This window comes from Arabidopsis lyrata (assembly GCF_000004255.2).
Source record: "Arabidopsis lyrata subsp. lyrata unplaced genomic scaffold ARALYscaffold_4, whole genome shotgun sequence".
NCBI lineage: Eukaryota > Viridiplantae > Streptophyta > Magnoliopsida > Brassicales > Brassicaceae > Arabidopsis > Arabidopsis lyrata.
The window spans coordinates 17,328,509-17,343,462 of record NW_003302552.1 but is presented as its reverse complement, the minus strand read 5'-3'; the positions used below and the strand labels follow the sequence as shown (position 1 = coordinate 17,343,462).

At 37.7% G+C, this 14,954-nt stretch overlaps 4 protein-coding genes across 6 annotated transcripts; all 4 read left to right on the top strand.

Annotated features, from left to right (window-relative positions):
• The first annotated feature begins 330 nt into the window (after positions 1-330).
• On the top strand, positions 331-5,869 carry LOC9317513 (polyadenylation and cleavage factor homolog 4). Of its 3 annotated transcripts, XR_002332585.1 has the most exons (8): positions 331-997; positions 1,933-2,034; positions 2,123-2,380; positions 2,687-2,809; positions 2,884-3,324; positions 3,412-5,004; positions 5,138-5,211; positions 5,610-5,869. XR_002332585.1 is itself a non-coding variant. In XM_021028330.1 (7 exons), the coding sequence occupies exons 1-7, from the start codon at positions 593-595 to the stop codon at positions 5,150-5,152; spliced, it is 2,916 nt and encodes a 971-aa protein (XP_020883989.1). In that variant the 5' UTR covers positions 331-592; the 3' UTR covers positions 5,153-5,395. The 3 variants fall into 3 exon arrangements, 2 of the variants coding, with proteins under 2 accessions (XP_020883989.1, XP_020883988.1); XM_021028330.1 differs by lacking the exon at positions 5,610-5,869 and having other exon boundaries at positions 2,687-2,788; positions 5,138-5,395; XM_021028329.1 differs by lacking the exon at positions 5,610-5,869 and having other exon boundaries at positions 5,138-5,395.
• A 1,272-nt stretch (positions 5,870-7,141) lies between these two features.
• On the top strand, positions 7,142-8,983 carry LOC9317512. The gene is made up of 2 exons (XM_021029412.1): positions 7,142-7,813; positions 7,848-8,983. The coding sequence occupies exon 2, from the start codon at positions 7,866-7,868 to the stop codon at positions 8,841-8,843; it is 978 nt and encodes a 325-aa protein (XP_020885071.1). The 5' UTR covers positions 7,142-7,813; positions 7,848-7,865; the 3' UTR covers positions 8,844-8,983.
• Positions 8,984-9,686: 703 nt separating this feature from the next.
• On the top strand, positions 9,687-11,493 carry LOC9317511 (fructose-bisphosphate aldolase 6, cytosolic). Its single transcript, XM_021028585.1, has 3 exons — positions 9,687-9,841; positions 10,151-10,378; positions 10,481-11,493. Exons 1-3 carry the CDS (start codon positions 9,814-9,816, stop codon positions 11,299-11,301), a joined length of 1,077 nt encoding a protein of 358 aa, XP_020884244.1. The 5' UTR covers positions 9,687-9,813; the 3' UTR covers positions 11,302-11,493.
• Positions 11,494-12,560: 1,067 nt separating this feature from the next.
• On the top strand, positions 12,561-14,842 carry LOC9315681 (ethylene-responsive transcription factor ERF024). Its single transcript, XM_021028586.1, has one exon. It carries the CDS (start codon positions 13,572-13,574, stop codon positions 14,124-14,126), a length of 555 nt encoding a protein of 184 aa, XP_020884245.1. The 5' UTR covers positions 12,561-13,571; the 3' UTR covers positions 14,127-14,842.
• Positions 14,843-14,954: the final 112 nt, after the last annotated feature.

The following is a 14,954-nucleotide window of genomic DNA, read 5'->3' as shown; positions in this document are numbered from 1 at the left end:
ACGATTTGGTATCCTTCTCAGCTCAACAATCCTGACATCCTCGCGGTCGTGGATCAACGACTTCTTTCTATCTTCTTTAGTCATGGCCACTGTTAACACTAGCTGATGTAAAAAGTGAAACATAGAGCCAGCTAATAGTAATTGTAACACGTCTTTAAACAGTCATAAGAAACACAGTTCGAGATTTGGTTCGATATATAATCTCGGTTAACTTGGTTTGAATCAGATGGTTTAACCAGACCGAATAATCAAATTTTGTTGTCTAAATGATGGAGTTTGGGCCATTAAATGGGCCTACATATTTTTCGAACTTCTTTTTTTTTCCCTTAAAATCCCCAATTTGCAACCCTAATTGATCGGAGATTGTCCAAACTCTCTGCCATTTTTCGAAGCATCCCTCCTATCATCTCCGTCTTCTTCGCAGAATCGCGTTATGCATCTCAATTTGTAGATTGTAACTTAGGGTTACTGATTGCTGTAATGCTCTGAGTTCCCCTCTAACGAGGATTTGTTGTCACTGCAATCGATTTTGCCGATTAGGTTTAATTTAAGGCATTTTTTGCGTACCTCTTGTGTTGTATAGTTCTTTGAAATGGAGAATTCGCGTAGACCGTTTGATAGATCCAGAGATCCAGGTCCGATGAAGAAACCTAGGCTCAGCGAGGAATCAATCCGGCCTGTGAATTCCAACGCGCGGCAGTTTTTGTCGCAGAGAACGCTTGGTACGGCTACGGCGGTGACAGTACCACCGGCGTCGTCAAGATTTCGAGTTGGTGGCAGAGAAATTGAGAGTAGTATTGCAAGTGATCCGAGCCGAGAGGCTTACCAGCCACAGCCGGTTCATCCACATTACGAGCTTGTGAATCAGTACAAGTCTGCACTGGCTGAGCTCACTTTCAACTCGAAGCCAATAATAACGAACCTTACAATAATTGCTGGAGAGAATGTTCATGCTGCTAAAGCCGTCGTAGCCACCATTTGCAACAACATCCTCGAGGTGAACACCCAGTTTTCATGCCCACTGTTATAGTTGTTGTTGTTATACTCCGTGCTCTAGTTGTTTGACTAATTGTACGATATAAGGGAATTAAGGTAAAGGTGGTGGTAGAGATTTGTGTTATCTGTATTACGAGGTTCAATGAGAAATTCGAGTTTTTTGAAGCAACCCTAGTATCTTTTTTGGGATCTATGCGTTTTTATGTTTCTTCATCAAGTCGCAAATCATTTCTTTTGAAACGAAGTTCATACTCTTTTTCTTTTTTTTTATCAAACAGGCTTCTGTTTCCTGACACTTATGTTGTGAACTATCTCAAAAATAGTTGTTACCTATGCAACCATTTTGTTCATGTTCATTTATCAAGAATGCATATTCCAGCTCCTCATGTGATTGTACTGAGTTTTGGTTATAGGAGTGTGTAGTCTCTTTGTCAGCGTTGGAGTTGTTTGTATTTCACTATACTATTTGGCAAGGGCTCTCATAAGCTCTGTTTTTAGTGAGGTTGGATTTTCCGTTGATGGCTTCTGCTTACTGCATGCTCTCCAGAAAGCCAAGTCAACTTTTATTCAGTCTTTGGGTAGCAAGGAAGCATTCAATAGAAGGAGCCTGATCAATCAAGTCGGTGGGGAGACAAGAATTGTCGTTTCACTGTTTCTCACTTGAGCTAGTGTTGTCACTCTGCCATTGCTGGGCTTGTAGATCTCATTAACATCGTCTAATGGTTATCTGTGTCTATTATTGTATTCCTAGTTGTAGAGTGTTTATAGGTGTATACTTGAATGTCATTGTGGTCTGTGCTTTTGATTCTAGTTTTAAGTTATTGATTTTTTCATTACCTTTAGAGGCTCAAGTGTGGAAATCCTCGATGTTACTCTCTATGAGATCAAATTGGCCTTTTTTTCTTCTGGGTATCTGATTTGAAGAATATCATGCAGGTACCAAGTGATCAGAAGCTGCCAACACTGTACCTGTTAGACAGCATTGTGAAGAACATCGGAAGGGATTACATCAAGTACTTTGGTGCCAGGCTGCCTGAGGTTTGGTGCTTTGTTGATAGTCATGGTTATAGAATGTCTTTTTCCTAGCAAATTCATCTCTGATCTCCCTCTTTATTCTACTGTGAAGGTTTTTGTTAAGGCTTACAGGCAAGTTGACCCTCCTATGCATTCTAACATGCGGCATCTTTTTGGAACCTGGAAAGGCGTCTTTCATCCGCAAACACTTCAGCTTATTGAGAAAGAACTTGGCTTTAATGCTAAAAGTGATGGTTCAGCAGCTGTTATATCCACAGCCAGAGCTGAGCCGCAATCTCAGCGCCCACCACATAGCATCCATGTGAATCCCAAGTATCTAGAAAGGCAGCGCCTTCAGCAGTCGGGACGGGTAAGCAAACCAAAGTAAACTTGCAGCCACTGAAAGTTATTAGTGATGATACACCCTAACCTTCAGGACTAGTAGAGATTTCACTGTTCTAAGTGTTCGTAAATGTAACCTTCAGGACTACTAGAGCTTTCTCTGTTCTAAGTGTTCATAAATATAGGGTACTTATGTTTTTTGGTTTTTGGCAGTGTAACTATTTATGGCCGCAATTAATTTCTTTCAAAGGTTCCTGAGGTCTCCGGATATTAAGTAGAAGCTACGTACCGACTTTATTAAAAGTGCCCTGAGTATTTTCGGTTTTCTTTGCAGACAAAAGGAATGGTTACTGATACACCAGAAATCGCACCCAATTTGACTAGGGATTCAGATAGACTGGAGAGAGTTTCAAGCATAGCATCTGGAGGCTCGTGGGTAGGTCCAGCTAAAGTAAATGTAAGATGTTTTTTCCTTGGCACGGTTACAGTTTTTTACCTAAGTGCTGTCTACTGATTGTTTGTGGAATTCAGACCATTCGGCGACCTCAAAGAGATTTACTTAGTGAACCCCTCTACGAGAAAGATATCGAGTCAATAGCAGGGGAATATGATTATGCTTCTGATCTACCCCATAACTCAAGATCAGTGATTAAGAAAGTTGGTTCAGCGATGATTACTGATGACGGATGTGAGAAACAATGGTATGGAGCTATGAGCAGGAGTCCTGATCTGATTTCTGACCAAAGGGATGGGTTACATACCAAAAGCAGAACTTCCAACTATGCTATGGCGAGACTAGCAAATTTGGAATCAAGTGGTCCCAGTAGAAATATAGGTGCGCCTTGTGATAGTTGGAAAAACTCTGAGGAAGAAGAGTTTATGTGGGATATGCACTCAAGGTTATCCGAAACTGATGTAGCCACTATCAACCCAAAGAACGAGCTTCATGCACCAGATGAATCAGAGAGACTGGTTAGCTATGATAGTAATTTGCATTCCTTTTTGTTGTGATGTATCTCATTTTAATTTGTTAGCTTTTAACCGTCTCCCATCTTGTAGGAAACTGAAAATCACCACTTAAAACGACCAAGGTTTTCAGCTCTCGACCCAAGGTTTGACCCAGCGAATTCCAGCGAGCAACAAGATCCAAGTATTTTTGGTCATTGGACGTCTTCTCCAAGATCTTTGCATGATTCAGAAGTTTTTTCTTCTACTAATGCAACCTCTACTGCAGCTAGAAAGGGAATTCAGCCTCAACCTAGGGTTGCCAGCTCTGGAATTTTGCCAAGCTCAGGATCTGGGTCAGATAGACAGTCGCCTTTACATGATTCAACTTCTAAACAGAATGTGACCAAGCAAGATGTTAGAAGAGCTCACTCCCTCCCTCAACGTGATCCTAGGGCTTCCCGGTTTCCAGCAAAAAATGTTCCCAGGGATGACTCTGTACGGATCCCATCTTCAAGTAGTCAGTTTAAAAACACAAATATGCGTGAACTACCTGATGCATCTCAAGTGGAAATCTTTGACTCTAAGTTGGCAGCTGAAAATGCTCCAGGCCTAACTATTGCCTCAGAAGCTACAGGACAACCCAACATGAGTGATTTGCTGGAAGCTGTCATGAAGAGTGGAATCCTTTCTAATAATTCAACACATGGTGCGATCAAGGAGGAAATTTCTCAGGATGAGGTTAACCCAGGGGCACTAACCCTATCAGCGGCCTCTAAGCCTAAGAATTTGCCATCAGCATTGCCAATTTCAGTGGCTGGTGACAATTTATTAGCTCGTTTAAAAGTTGAACAATCCTCCGCACCACTTGTCTCATGTGCAGCGTCTCTTACTGGCATCACATCAGTACAAACGTCAAATGAGAATAGTAAGGCCTCAGATCCTCTTTCATGCCTCTTGAGCTCCTTAGTTTCAAAGGGCTTGATATCTGCTTCAAAGACAGAGCAGCCATCGGCTCCTTCCATAACGCAGGAACATAGTCCTGATCATTCCACCAATAGCTCTATGTCTGTATCTGTGGTTCCATCAGATGCTCAACCATCTGTTCTGGTGAAGAAGGGGCCATCCACTGCCCCTAAGGTAAAAGGGTTAACTGCATCTGAGACATCAAAATCTGAACCTGAGGACCTCATAGGATTGAAGTTTAGGGCAGACAAAATCCGTGAACTTCACCCCTCTGTCATTAGTAGTCTCTTTGATGATCTTCCACATCTCTGCACCTCCTGCGGCGTTCGCCTTAAACAAAAGGAAGAACTTGATAGGCACATGGAGTTGCATGATAAGAGTAAGGGCGAGTTAAGTGGCAAAAACAGTAAATGTAGGGTTTGGTTTCCAAAGGTTGAAAACTGGATTGCAGCAAAAGCTGGAGAGTTAGAACCTGAAGATGAGGAAGTTCTGAGTGAACCTGAGAGTGCTATTGAGGATGGTCCAGCCGTAGCTGCTGATGAGACCCAATGCGCATGTGTATTATGTGGAGAAGTTTTTGAGGATTATTTCAGTCAAGAAATGGCTCAATGGATGTTCAAGGGAGCTTCTTACCTGACCAATCCTCCAGCCAACAGTGAGGCCAGTGGTCCTATCGTCCATACAGGTTGTCTGACCACGAGTTCATTACAGAGCTTGGAAGTTGGAAATGCAATCAAGGAGGTAAATTGTTTGTAGCTCTAGTCAATCTGCGTCCTTTGGTCATTCTAGGGCTCACTGATCTCAAACATTGTTCTTTAATCCTGCATGAATCCACCTTTACGTGTCCGTTTCTTGTTTGGTTCCATTCTGGTAGGAAATTGTTGAGTAGCCTCCATATGCATATGAAGACCTATGGTGGAGGAATTAGTGGCATCACAGAGGAAACAGGTTTGTGATTCCTCATGATGCTAGTTTTGTAGAAAAGTGCAAGCTTTGAGTTGAGGAAAAAAGATGTGCAGTATTTTTAATTTTATATTTTCTTACTTGTCTCTCTCCTTTTTCATCATCATATACAAATACAAAAAGAGCAAAAGAGGCCTTCCCAATATTGCACATTTCCATATTCTATGCTTTTCTTTTCGTGTGTCACAAAAGAATATATGCGGGTTTCTTATGAAAACAACACACAGATTTGTCAGATTAACGTATCCCGAACATCCAAAGCAAAGCCATGAGACCATATATGGAACTTAGCAATTACTATTTCTGTTTGAAAGATTTGTGTTGTCATTTGAGAGTAGTTGTGGTTATCATGTGAATCCTCATAGATTGGGAGTTGCTTGCAGATTGGGTAAAGAGCAAAATTAACATTTATTGGAGAGAGAAATGCAAAAGGTGTGAGAGTTATAAGAAGAGAGTCTTGTAATGAATGTGTAGGTGGGGAGAGGGCTAGAAAAGCAGAGGACCTTTCTCTGTTTCTTCGCTGTTCCTTGCTTTCAGGAAAACTCAATTTTCACGTGAATAAGAAGAGCTCATCAAAAATTAATGTGGTCTCAGAATAAGCTTTGGCTTTGCCATCTTTATTGAATAAGTAAGGGTTTGATTTTCCGTAGAAGCAATGCAACTAGTCATTATTTTCAAATGCAAACTTTTGAGAACGTCATCGTGGCTATATAGTTTGTTACCATTGGAAATGGTCAATATTTGGCCAAATAAGGATATCATCCGAAAATGGTATTTACATATGACTTATAGCAGATTCGGTAATCTTCTTTTCTCGAATAAAATTATCTTCAAGAGTTTTCAAGTACAAATCTAAACCGTTAGCCCATTAACAGCTATTTATGTAATTTTTAAGTTACCTAATTAATGAAAGTATTAAGGCAAGCAAGTAAAAAGGGTTTAATTCTGAACGAGACAAGTCTTCCAAATATGTGTTTTAAACTCAAGAGCCACATCAACCCTGTTTTTAATAACTATAAATTGTGGAAAAAGAGATTATTGTTGATAGTGTTGTAGCCTTGTAGGTAAGATGATTGCTTGTAAGCTTTATAAGAGCTTATCCAACTTTGTGTGTTTTAAAAAAATAGAATCGATTCGTTTTCATTCGTCTTTGATGACTCACGATTTCCATTTCTCAAATTTTATAACGCACTGAGAAATCCAAGTCCAAGATGTGTGATTTGTTCCTTTTTGTTTTACATCTATCATGTTTCGTTTCTTGTCTTCTTTATTTTCTCCCCGATAAAAAATACGTCTAAATGGATTCCTTTTTTTTTCTTTTCATCTTCTATTAGTCTTAGTTTCTCTTTATGTTTAAAACCTACAAATTTTACGTGAATATCAAATATGTCTAGAGTTTATCAGTTAAGGTCAAGTCTTTTCCTCTCTCGTATTCTATTTTGCACGACTGCATACTTTTTCTTACTTTCGAAGACGTCATTGGAATACTATCTTGTATTTTCCTTAAATTAACGAATATAAAATACCAAACACACATCTTATTACACAACCTAAGCTGTATAAATCAGGTCAAAGAATTATTTAAGCTGCTTTGTTTGTTTGTTTGCAAACAAGATATATTTAATTTTGTTTCTATGAATTATGTTATATTAATGATTTAATCGTAGAAGCAGCGGCAATTTATATTTAAATGCAGAATGAAAGAGCTATCTAATGTCCGTTCCTTGGGGCTTTATAAAGACAGTTCTTTAACGACATTAAGAGAATTTCTCAAAATGAATTGAAAAACCCATAATTTCTAGATAGTTTCAGATTAAACAAAATTGACAACTCATATTTTATCAAATAAGGCAACAATAACCAAGAATTGTATCAAAATATCAAGGGAAGACAAGAGTTTAAAATTCATATATGTTGATAATGCAAGGAACATGGTACAAAATATCTAAATTTCATTTCTGCCCATTTCTTGTCGCTACCTTATTTTTTGTCAATAGCTAACTTACATTTAATGATGGATTCGTTTTAAAATTATTACATTCAACTGGAGTAACAATTATATAAAAACAAATCCCTAACAGAACCAAACGAAACTCAAAAAAGTCAGAAGAGAGACATCTTCACATGGCCGAATGAAACACACATCCAAGACAAGGAACAATTCCTCTCCTTCTTCTCCATTTCTTCTCTGCAAAAACTTCCGTACCAAAATACTTAAAAACCCTAACTAATAGTATTATTTCTCCACCAGGTTTCTTTATCTTTTAGTTTCCCGGTAAAAAAAATCTCTCTGTCATGTCTCTTATGTTCTTCCACGTCGTTCCTTAATCTCCTAACAGAATCTCTAAACTTCATTTGCTCCTTCTCCACACAAAACTTTATCTCTCTTTTCTAAAAACTTTGTCTCCCTCCAAAGACAAAAAAAATTGTTCTTCCTTCCTTCAACTTCAAGTATCTCTCTTTATTCACACGTATAGCATCCAAAACCAAAACCTATAACCCTTTTTGTCAAATTTCCCTAGAAAATCAAAACCTTTCTTCATCTTTTACTTAATTTCATAATCACATTTCCTCTGTAAAGTTTCTTCCTTTCTATCTTTCCCGGGAAAAAAAAAAACAACCCTTTCTATTAGAAAACCATGAGAGGTCTCGCGGCTTGTTACAGTGAACACGCCATTAAAGTATCAGATGCATATTGTTCAGGTCCATCAAATCATTCCTACATATCTCCGGCATTACCTCCTTCAATCCCCGACACAGTAACCACCACTTATCAATCCAATCTCCCTTCTTCCGACAATCCCGTCTCTGTTTCACTCACCTGGTCGGATAATCTCACCGTCGTCATCTCAACGCCGCCGAAATCATACTCTGTTTCTCTCAGGAAACCAAAAGGATCAAGAAAGTTGACTTCTTCCTCCGGTTCACTCAACGCGGAGATTCTTTGGGATCTATCGGAAGCAGAGTACGAAAACAACGGACCTGAACCAATAAGAAGATTCTTCGTCGTCGTCGTGGTGAATTCCGAGATTACGCTCAGAATCGGCGACGTTGACCGCAAGCGAGACACGTCATCATCGTCGTGGCGAGTCTCAAAAACAGAGAGATTCTCAGGGACTTGTTGGCTCACGACGAAGGCTCAATTCTCCGACGTTGGAACTAAACACGAGATTCAGATTCAATGCGACGGCGGCGGAGGAGGAGGAGAAGAAGGGTATTTATGGAAATTGAAAAGTCCTGAAACGATGTCGGTTTATGTGGATAAGAGGAAAGTGTTTTCGGTGAAGAAGATAAAGTGGAATTTTAGAGGGAATCAAACGATGTTCTTCGATGGAATGCTTATAGACATGATGTGGGATTTACACGACTGGTTCTACAAAGAAACGGCGTCGTCTTCTTCGACTACTTCGTCGTCCAAAACTGCGTCGTCGTCATCGTCTTCTTCGACTTCATCGTCTTCTCCTCCGTGTGCTGTGTTTATGTTTCGGAGGAGGAGTGGTTTGGATAGTAGATTATGGATTGATGAAGATGAAGAAGAGAGTAAGATGAAGAAGAAGATTGGTTCAAGAGATGAGAAACATTCGTTTTCTCTTATCATTTGTGCCTCTAAAAAGTGAACAAAAAAAAAAAAAAGACATTTTAACATAACTCGTTGTCTAATTTTTACTTTTTTCAAGTTTTTGTGTTGCATAATCTAATTTAGATTTTGAACTAGTATTTAGAAATTATAGAATGAATTATACGTGATTTTAATAAATAAAACGTGATTTTAGCTTGGATTCCTAAATCAACTAAAATTCATGAACTAATAAATCTGATAATTTGATCATCATTTGTAGTATATTATATCAAAATATCTATGATAGTAATAATGTAGAAGTAATCTTTTCTTTTTAATTTAAAACTTAATATCATTTATATGAATGATGATATTTTCCAAAATTATTATTTTTTGTTGACGACAATGATGATATGAACATTTTCGATATTTCCAAAAACAAAAATGGAAAGGACATTGAAACAAAAATTGAAAAGTTAAACAAACAAAATAAAAAAGTGCAACTAGGGGATAAATTCAAAAGGCAGGATAGAAAAAAATAAACAAGAAAGAATTCATGAATAAAAACACATAAATATCAAAGAATTGATACAATGAATTTAATGATTCATTGTCCGAATTAGACTACTCACAGTCTCACATAAATATCAAATCTAAATTTTTGGTTCCAAGATCTCAAAGTCAAAATCTTGTGTGTATATTCACTACTTTGAAGAAACTTGTCATTTTGTAAACACAACTTTTAAAACAAAATATTATTGGGCTACGATGGGCCGTAGTGAGGCCGAAGTCACACCTTAAAAATAGAACGTGGTAGAAGTTACTATATTAGAGTTAAAAACAGAAGTTACCTTCCTCATAGAAACAAGAATCCAACGGCTGAAAAAGCTTACCTTCTTCTGGAAGCTACCATCACCCCCCTCCTATATAAACTAAAAACTCACATTCCTCATCATCATCATCATCATCATCATCATCTTCAATTTCTCTCTTTATCCAATTCTCTTCATCGATTCGATTCTTCAACCATGTCTTGCTTCACCACCAAATTCGCCGGTAACGCTTCATCTCCCTCTCTGTAATCCGCTTATCAATTTTATGAACGATCGATTTATTTGGATTCGTTGTTGATACGGTGCCACTTTGATGTGATTTCTTCTTTATTACTAAAAATTTCGAGATCTAATTATGTACATGCGAGAATTGATAGATTATCTATCTTCGATTTGGTTTTTAGGGCTTAGGGTTTAACGTTTTGAGGTTTATTTAAAGGCTTTGGACTTGATAATCATTAACTTGTTCCTTGATTGTTGGTTAAGTGATCTGAATATGCGAGAGTCTAATGTTTGGGTTTTGCTCTTGTAGATGAGCTGATTGCTAACGCTGCTTACATCGGCACACCTGGGAAAGGTATCCTTGCGGCAGATGAATCAACTGGTACCATCGGAAAGCGTCTTGCTAGCATCAATGTTGAGAACGTTGAATCGAACAGACGTGCTCTTCGTGAGCTTCTCTTTACTACTCCTGGAGCTCTTCCTTGTCTCAGTGGTGTTATCCTCTTTGAAGAGACTCTCTACCAGAAGAGCTCTAATGGTAATAATTATTAACACTTTAACATCACTACAAGTCTGAATCTGTGACTCTCTTATTGTGTCTCATCGTTGCTAAACTGAGGTTGATTTGATTGTGATGCAGGTACGCCTTTTGTGGATATGTTGAAGAGTGCAGGAGTCTTGCCTGGTATTAAGGTTGATAAGGGTACCGTTGAGCTTGCTGGAACCAATGCTGAGACGACTACTCAAGGTCTTGATGGTCTTGGTGACCGTTGCAAGAAGTACTACGAGGCTGGTGCTCGTTTCGCTAAGTGGCGTGCGGTTCTTAAGATTGGTCAAAACGAGCCCTCTGAGTTAGCTATCCATGAGAACGCTTATGGATTGGCTAGGTACGCTGTCATTTGTCAGGAGAACGGTCTTGTGCCGATTGTGGAGCCTGAGATTCTTGTTGATGGTTCTCACGACATCCACAAGTGCGCAGCGGTGACAGAGCGTGTTCTTGCAGCTTGCTACAAGGCCCTGAGTGATCACCATGTCTTGCTTGAAGGAACGCTCTTGAAACCAAACATGGTGACTCCAGGATCAGAGAGTGCCAAGGTTGCTCCAGAGGTGATTGCAGAGCACACTGTCCGTGCTCTTCAGAGGACTGTGCCAGCTGCTGTTCCAGCCATAGTGTTCTTGTCTGGTGGACAGAGCGAGGAAGAGGCGACAAGAAACCTTAACGCAATGAACAAGTTGAAGACAAAGAAGCCTTGGTCTCTGTCTTTTTCCTTTGGAAGGGCGTTGCAACAGAGCACTTTGAAGACTTGGGGAGGAAAAGAGGAGAATGTGAAGAAGGCGCAAGAAGCGTTCTTGGTCAGATGCAAGGCCAACTCTGAGGCCACACTTGGTACCTACAAAGGTGATGCCAAGCTCGGTGAAGGAGCAGCAGAGAGCCTCCACGTTAAGGATTACAAGTACTGATGAAAGAGGCTATGGATCGTAGTTTTTATATCATCGTTGCGTTCTTGCTTTCACTTTGTCTGTTTTTGTTTGGTGGTTTGTTTAGTAGAGTGCTACAAAAGAACCCCGTTTAAGCTTTTTTTTAGGAGAGGTCTGTGTTGTTCCTATGAAACCTTTTTAAGAATGAATATTAGCTTGTTCGGTTCAAATTAACAATGCTAATAGTGATGTTTCATAGTGTCCACCAAACTCAAGAAAATAGAAAAGATCTACTAAATGTTACGAGAGCTCTCAAATCTGGATTCCAAAGATGACATAACATCTCTGTTAGACTGTTACAAGTAGATGATATGTCAAGGCCTGCTACTACAGTCTACAGGCCACCCGACATGCTTGCACTTTTAACATCCATAATAATTTTTAGTATTGCAAAAATTTTAAACTTTCAAGTCAAATTCAATCATATTTTTGTTAATGTACTTGTTTTATTAATCTCTTTGAATACAAATACATCCAAAAAATTATATATTGATTTAGAAAAAATATCCTAATTAAAACCAATTGCATATTAAAAATAAATCTATATTATTTATAACATTTTATGGGTATCCAGATTCTTTTTATCTTTTGTATCAGTGATCTGAAAATGGTGAGCTATAGACTGGAATCCTTTGATATTGCCACTATTTTTAATCTTATATGTTGAAAGGATTTACCAACTGCTTTTGTAATATAATTAACATTATATTCTACCTCAAGAATAAATTTCTAGCATAAGAATTAAGATCAAAAGCAAAACTCTACTAGACAATTTGATTATATATATACAAATAGCTTTTGTTAGATAAACATTAAGCTAGCTTACTATTATTTGTTTTTTTACCAAATATTAGAATCATTCCTCCATGTAGTCAATAAAATAATTAGTACTTTGATTTTTCGATAGTTCTAACAACAAAGATATCAGAGAATTCAGAGACTTGGAGAACATAGACACCAAACTTTTCACTTGGAATTTGGGAAACTATAATGAAACATATAATCCCAATTCTAAATAAAACAACGATATTCTGTTAACCAAATTAATTGATCGTAGAACATTTGGTTTAGAATTTGAAAAAAAAACTATACTGATATGCATACAAAAATAACTCAATCAATGGTTGATGGTTGAGTAACCAACTATTTACTACACTGTGGATTAGTTATAGATTCAATTGGTATTGTAGACAATACATCAATTAGCATATATGAATCTAGTACTTGTTCTGAAAATTTTTAATATGTTAACCAAGTTTTAATTTTCAATGTTAATGCATAATTTTTCACATAGATATTCGACAGCCTTGTAAATCAAGTGCCAACCCGCACACACCATAGTGTTTATTAGTGTGTGTAGGTGATAGAGAAATTTTGATTTAATTAGGTGAATTTTATTTTAATCATATGGTGGGAACAAAGATTCCACGGTACATCGAGACGTGAAATGGATTTCTTACCCGAATCGATTTGACAAGTTTGAATGAGAATAATCTAGAAAATCTATTAGAATATATTAATGTCTAGTGGGGATGATAAAGAAGCCTCAAAGAAATTGACCCAAACGAAACAGCAATCACATACTAACCTCTTCTTAGCATTTCTAAGACACTTTTGGTTGTCATTATTTTATAAATATCCGATCCTTCACCAAGTCAACTCTATATTCATTTCTATTCTGAAATAACCATTAACCCCAAAGTAAGCAATATATATATAGGAAATACATATTATGACATGGGAGAAGTTGTAATTATACCCATGGACATGGAGTGTATATATAGCAACATTGAAATCTATATCGCAAATCACACAAATTATACCAAAAATATTGTAAATCACACAAATGAAGTAACTAATTTTTCTTTCAATAAAGTGATGTCAAGATCATGAGAAAACATGTATTTTCATGAACCTGTGATGGCGAAAACGACCACTTTAGATAGAAACATATATACATTTGTGACTTAATTGGCCACCACCCAAAAAAACGCGATATCCAACAAGAGGAGCAATTAAAAAGCTGTCTTTACAGCTTTAACTTCATCATCTCCAAGCTGTGATCAATCCCTCCTAAACCCTATTCTCTTCATCCATAACTGGTTTGCACTTTCTTCACTCTCTTCTCTTCACTCTTCACTACTTCACTCTCCAACTAACTTAACTGCCCCATAAAATGGCTTCGATCTCTTCTGCTTCTTCCTCAAACTCATCACTCTTCTCTCCTCAAAACCCTAATTCTCATTATCAATATGCAAGGAACCTCCAAAGACAATGGCGGCCGTCACCCTTTGTACAAGGGAGTGAGACAACGAAAGAACTCAAACAAATGGGTTTCTGAGATCCGCGAGCCGAGAAAACCTAACCGTATCTGGTTAGGAACATTCTCTACCCCCGAGATGGCGGCAATAGCCTATGACGTGGCAGCTCTAGCCCTTAAAGGCAGTCAAGCTGAGCTAAACTTCCCAAACTCAGTTTCCTCTTTGCCTGCCCCAACCTCCATGTCTCCAGGAGACATCCAAGCAGCATGCGCTTCAGCCGCTGCTGCTTTTGGTGCTGCTAGGGATTCGATTGTTATGGCAAATAATAACAGCCAAACAAGCAGTGTGGCTCGAATGAATGGTAGTTATGATAATACAAATATGAATGGGTTCATGGACGAGGATTTGGTATTCGACATGCCTAATGTGCTCATGAATATGGCTGAAGGAATGCTTCTAAGCCCACCTCGCCCCCCTGCCTTTGATGCTGCTTACGAAGCTGATGGTTTTACTGGAGCAGACGATTACTTGTGGAATTTTCCATGATAGTTAAACAAACCAACCATATAAATATGTGATTTTGTGTGTTTCTATATATGTATGTATGAAATAAAAACAATATGGTGTCTAATGATGCATTGCATGCATCGTTAAGACCGTAATATAAGGTCGTACTGTATTAAGCTTTTGTCTTTAAATTATTCTCTTTTACAATCTAGTCTGATGTAATTGCAAATGTATTCACAAAGTCAGTGCTTTGACTGATACCATTTGTTTATTTTGCAGATGGATACAATTTTCATAGGGCTTGGTCTTAAATGTCTATTATAGACATAATAAACAATCATATTATTTTTATATAAGAAAATACGAAACTATTTTGAACCTTGACCTGACATAAGTACGAAGCCATTTTGCATCGCGAACCAGATTTTCCAGGATTTTTTTTTAAAATTCACATAATGGTCGATGTCACGAAACAACTTTACTTGTAACATATTTGACTACCACTTCTATCTCGTATATAGAAATTGAAATTTTGATAAAGTTTGAACTTCGATCGGCACAGAAAATTTAAAGGAAAAAAAAAAGTTACAACATAGCTATAGTGTAACCCTAGCAAACGGATAGTATAAAATATATGCAAACAATCTTGCAAATACTTGAGGATGCATAGCTAACTAGTTAGAAGAATGGGAAAAGAAAAACGAACAAAACAAGAAAAGGAGAGGAGCTAAATGGGTTTGGTAAGGAAAACACACAAGATGGCTATGAGTCTTAATCGAATCATAAGCTTGCTGATTTTTTTATTTTTTTTTATGTATTTTACCTTTTAATTTGATTACTCATATATAAGTCTTGTTGAGACATATA